Raw genomic sequence first — 5,017 nt, 5'->3', positions numbered from 1 at the left:
TAAAATATTTTTGTATAAATAAAATAATATATTATATTAAATATTATATTATTAAAATATTATATTAAATATATTAATATTATATTATATTAATTATATATAGTATAGCATGCTAATATAATATAATATAATATAATATAATAATTAATAATAGTAATTTGAAAGTATAGTACAATATATTATATTTTAATATAAAGTAAAATAATATTTATATTATAATAATATACTAAATAATATACTAAACTAATTAGATAAGTTAATTTTAGAGTAATTAATAGATAAAATTATATTTTAATAATGTGCCACATCATCAATTATCGCACATGAATTGTCAAATCAAAGGCTCAAATTATCCCATTATTCCACTTTATCCCATTTTACCCCACTCAAAATATCCCAAAGGGGTAAAATTGTTTCAATGGAACAATTTTATGAGAACAATTTTTCCATTTGGTCCCAATTTGTCCCAACCAATAACCCATTTTACCCCACTCTAAATATCCCAAAGGGGCCCAGCCACTTTCCTCTCCAATTTATCATATGTTATTTCTCTTCCACCACAAATAGAAACTGAATTGTATATGCCTACCAAAAGAACGGTCATAAATGTCACAAAATTAATGAGTAAATTTAAGATAGTTCGTTGTCTATAATTTTTAGTAGCGCTTACCACCCCCATCAACTCCTCTACTGGTACATTATTACCTATCAGGCCTCAACCGTGGAGAGTTGAGTGCTTAAAAAATCATCAAAATCTCCATTATTTGGGCACACTTCATTATCAATCAAGATATGGGATTCCCATCTAAGCTACGGATCCTCAAAATCCCTATTTTGCAAAAGCTTATACAGCAGCAAACTACAAATAGGATCCATAGAGTCCATACATTCAGCATGTGATTCTTCTCCTGTTAAAAGTCATGATGAACACCTATGATGAACTTCAACCCAAATTCCAATTCAAGTTCCAATTATAAGAAGCACAGACATGAATCCAAGTTTGGACTACTTGATCATTAACAGAAATTTTGGTAATGGGACAAATCATACCATTTCTTCCTATTTTTGTGTCTGGCTCAAGTTCCAATTAAAAGTATTTTAGTTTTTTATGGGCAAAATTTGAGAAGGATGGCAACAAAAAAGGACTCAAAAGAACGAAAGACTCCTTTGTCTGCCTTTGCTGTGCTAAAATCTCTGCTCCAAATGCACAACTTGGTACATGCCATAGCTTTAGACAAATCAAAAAACAAGTATGTGGTTAACCATAATACCTACCTTCAGGCTTCTGCGGATATCAAAAAGGCATCATATTCATGGCTTTTATGTACTTTACGATAAAGACACAGAGTTTTCTGGCAGTGGCCCCGGCCATTTTATAATAATCAGAGTTTGACACCCAATAAATCTGCGAGTCGTTCGAAATCTTAAAAGACTTAAGCCGCTGTTTGGATGCTTTTAGGAAATTAAAATATTTATGACACAAAATAGAAAGTGGTTATCTACCTCATCATTTTCCATTCGAGTGTTTATATTGTTTGGTTAGGAATCTTTGTGAATCCTAAAATAATAGTATTACATTGTTTGAATAGTATAATGTAAACTAGAGTATTTATGACACAAAATAGAAAGTGGTTATCCACCTCACCACTTTCTACAAGGTTTTGACTTTTTTATTATTTTTTTGGACACATTTATGACATTGTGTCAGCTTTCCAACAAAATCACTCCTAATTTTGGTGATTTTGCTTTCGGTAACACCTCATCAAAAGTTGTAAGCTTTTCATGTAAAAGAGAATTTAAACAAACAATGTAAAGTGATGAAAGCTGACATTGGGACCCATTTTTTTACACTTTCCATCATTTTAAATGGTAAAAACATACAACCAAACAGCCCCTTAGCTCTGCACATATTGGGGATAATTAAGATAGACACCCAGTGATGTTGCAAAATTGCGGATAGACCACCTGTACTATCACCAAATTGCACACAGGTCCCCTTCACTTCTATTGTTGCAAACATACTCCTTGAATCCCCAACCCCGTTAGCTTCATGTTAAGATTGAGCTTCACGAACTAAAACATATAAGCTTATTAAACTGATGTACGTACTTTATACTTGCGTAACGATTTTTACATATAATTAATTGAAATGGAGAAACAACGGAGTCGAAAATATATGGGGTTTACCGTAACAATAGAAGTACATAGGTCTATCCGCAATTAACCGTCATCTATATACCTAGTCTCCCTCTTAACAATAGCAATTGACAGTTTAAATCGTTTTTAGGAGAATTGATAATACATTTGATTTCCAATTAAAAAATCATATAGGTTTAAATGTTAAATCCCATTTCCTTAAAATGCATCTCGTAACAAGAGATGGCCATCAACATGTGCATAAGTTGTTTAAACATGGAGAAAATGAACCCAGTCTTATCCATCCACTAAAAAGAATCAGTGAAACTTTAATCGAAAGAAGTGTAAAGAGGACTATTCAACAGAACCGAAGTAAGAACCTTTTGCCCCCTTATACCTTCCTCTCCCCTTGCCTCTGTTTATATTCCCTCTTTCCTTCGAAAGATTCAATCCTCTTCTCTTCTCTCTCTCTCTCTCTCTCTCTCTCTCTCTCTCTCTCCCTCTCTCATGGAGAAACAAGCAGCAGATCAATATTCTTCTCTCCTAAATCAGATCTTTTCACACCCTCTCTTCTCCATTCTCACCACCTTCCTCCTCTTAAATTTCCTCTATCTTCCCAACCTGTTCTCTCTCCTCTTCTCCCCTGTTCTCATCATCACCTCACTCCTCCTCACAATTCTCCTCCATTTTGGATCCCCGAAACCCGAACCATCTCCAAACAAAACAAATCCAATCCAAACACAACACGAAACCCGACACGAGCCACCTCATGATGTGGAACTTCAGGATGAAAAGACCAGCATCCTCTGCAACTCCTTCGCCGAATGGGGTCGAAGAAGTGGTCCCCTCGAAGTCATATACGAAGAATATGAGGGAGAAGCGTACGATGTGGTCGGCTCGCCGGAATATTCCAAGTCACCGGAATATTATAGAGTTATGATGAGTGCTAGAAAGAGATTGGATTGTTTTGGTTATGGCAGTAGCACAGATTCTGATGCAGATAGTGATGAGTCTTTGGAGAATAATATCAGCTTTAGATGGGATGACGAGGAGGAGGAAGGGATGATTGAGATTGCATTGGAGGAGGATAACCTCATTGAGATTGATCTCTCAGCTTGCAAATGAGATAATTTTTTTTAATTCTCTCTCTTTTCTGTATTGCTTAAATTTTGAGTATTGGAAAGTTTGCAAGTTTTTTCTTTTGTTTGAGTTGGTAGCTGGTGTGTTCTTACTGCATGCGTATCGATGTCCATGGACATAGATTAGAAGAGGATTTTGTAATACCAAGAATTTTGATTAGTTTTGAAATTACAAGGTGTGGTGTACTGGATACTATTTAATGGTTATATTTAGATATTGATTTATTTAAACTCAGTTGTAGTATCAAGAAATTTGGATGGCTCACTTAATTCTGACTACTGTAAGTTAATTAATCATTGACAATAGAATATAGAAGTTTGCAAGCCTGTTAAATAAATTATACCATTATATAGTCACTCAAGAATATGGACAGAACACAGGTTAAGCTTGGATACTTGCAGATATCTCCATTTAGGAAAATAATTAGTAGGGTAAACCAAAATCCAGTAAATTTAGTTTAAGATTAAATTTTGTGTCTTTCTAAGATTCAGAAATGTGTCACATTGATAAGCAGAAGCATATTGATTTGCATAAATGAGAACTAGTAGACATGAGCTGTTAAAATTATTTCGTTTTCTGAATTGTTCAATTTCTAGGGACAAAGGTAGTTGGTGAGCAAGGTACCATAAAATCATTGATAAAGTTTCCTATAATTCCAGCAATAATTTGAATGTGACTTCCATCCAACTTTTCCCTCGTCTCCTTTTCTCAGCCTAACTGTCTTACTTATAGAACAATTTTGCTCAGATATCTACCATCAATCTTCGACTGTGATCTCTCCCATCATAAATTTTGAATACTTGCATGCATTAATATCTTCATGTTCTTTAGAGATATAGGAATTTTGAAAAATGAGATGATATGTGAGAATGGGAAATTTCCACATTTTCGGCTGCAAGTGCAATACTTGCTATCATGGAAAGATGCTACTCCGTTCTCCCATGAAGGGAGAATTTGATACTTCACCAAAATGCTAACAATGGAGGTCAAAGAGGGATATTGTACACAGAGGAGGTTGAGACATATGAGCCTAGGGGTGGGCGTGGGCCGGGTCGGTTCAGGCCTGTGACCCGGCCCNGTTCAAGGCCGGGCCTAGTCTGACCCAGGCCTGTCCGGATCAGAGTGGGTCGGGTCTATTTCTCTGATCCCGGGTCTAGCATTGGACCCAGCTCGGCCCACGACTTGCCTACTGGCGAGCCTGGTCAAGCCCGACCCATGGCCCTCGAGTTGTGAGTCGGCCCATGAGTTTTTTTTTAACTTTTTTCTATTTTTTTATTTTTAATTTCTAAACTATATTAATTTTGTATTAGTATCTATTAAATTATATTTAAATTATTTTTTCTATCTTACTCTTTATTTAAAATGATATACACACACATTGTACAAAGATAAACATTACACAGGAAAATATCGCAAGCACAAAAATATATCTGGTTCGGACTTTCAAGAAAGACCTATGTCCACGGGAAATTAATAACTGTCATTTAGTTTAGATTTAAATTACAAATACAAAAGGAAAAAAATGTGAACTAAAAACTAAAAACTAAAATTAAAATCTCGAGTCGAGTCTGGTCAAGCTGGGATGGGCCGGGCCGGATCGATGGTGGGCTGGGTCAAAGTGGGTCAGACTTATCTCTCTAGTCCGCTTCTGGAGCTGGACCCAGCCCGACACGTGACCTGCGTATATCACGGTCCGGGTCGGGCCCAACCCACTATGAGCCAGGCTGGATCATGACCTATG

The 5,017-nt window shown here is 35.7% G+C and overlaps 1 protein-coding gene across 1 annotated transcript; it reads left to right on the top strand.

The window, feature by feature from the left end:
- LOC109832117 lies at nt 2,549-3,468 on the top strand. Its single transcript, XM_020399556.1, has one exon. The coding sequence runs from the start codon at nt 2,644-2,646 to the stop codon at nt 3,259-3,261; it is 618 nt and encodes a 205-aa protein (XP_020255145.1). The 5' UTR covers nt 2,549-2,643; the 3' UTR covers nt 3,262-3,468.

The sequence above is a fragment of the Asparagus officinalis genome, chromosome 3, assembly GCF_001876935.1.
Source record: "Asparagus officinalis chromosome 3, Aspof.V1, whole genome shotgun sequence".
NCBI classification, from domain to species: Eukaryota; Viridiplantae; Streptophyta; class Magnoliopsida; order Asparagales; family Asparagaceae; genus Asparagus; species Asparagus officinalis.
Note: the sequence above shows the minus strand (reverse complement) of the source record. Positions and strands in the feature narration are given on the sequence as shown.

What these genes read in the sequence shown, in the direction of transcription:
- LOC109832117 (XM_020399556.1), top strand. Translation starts at nt 2,644, where the DNA reads ATGGAGAAACAAGCAGCAGATCAATATTCTTCTCTCCTAAATCAGATC.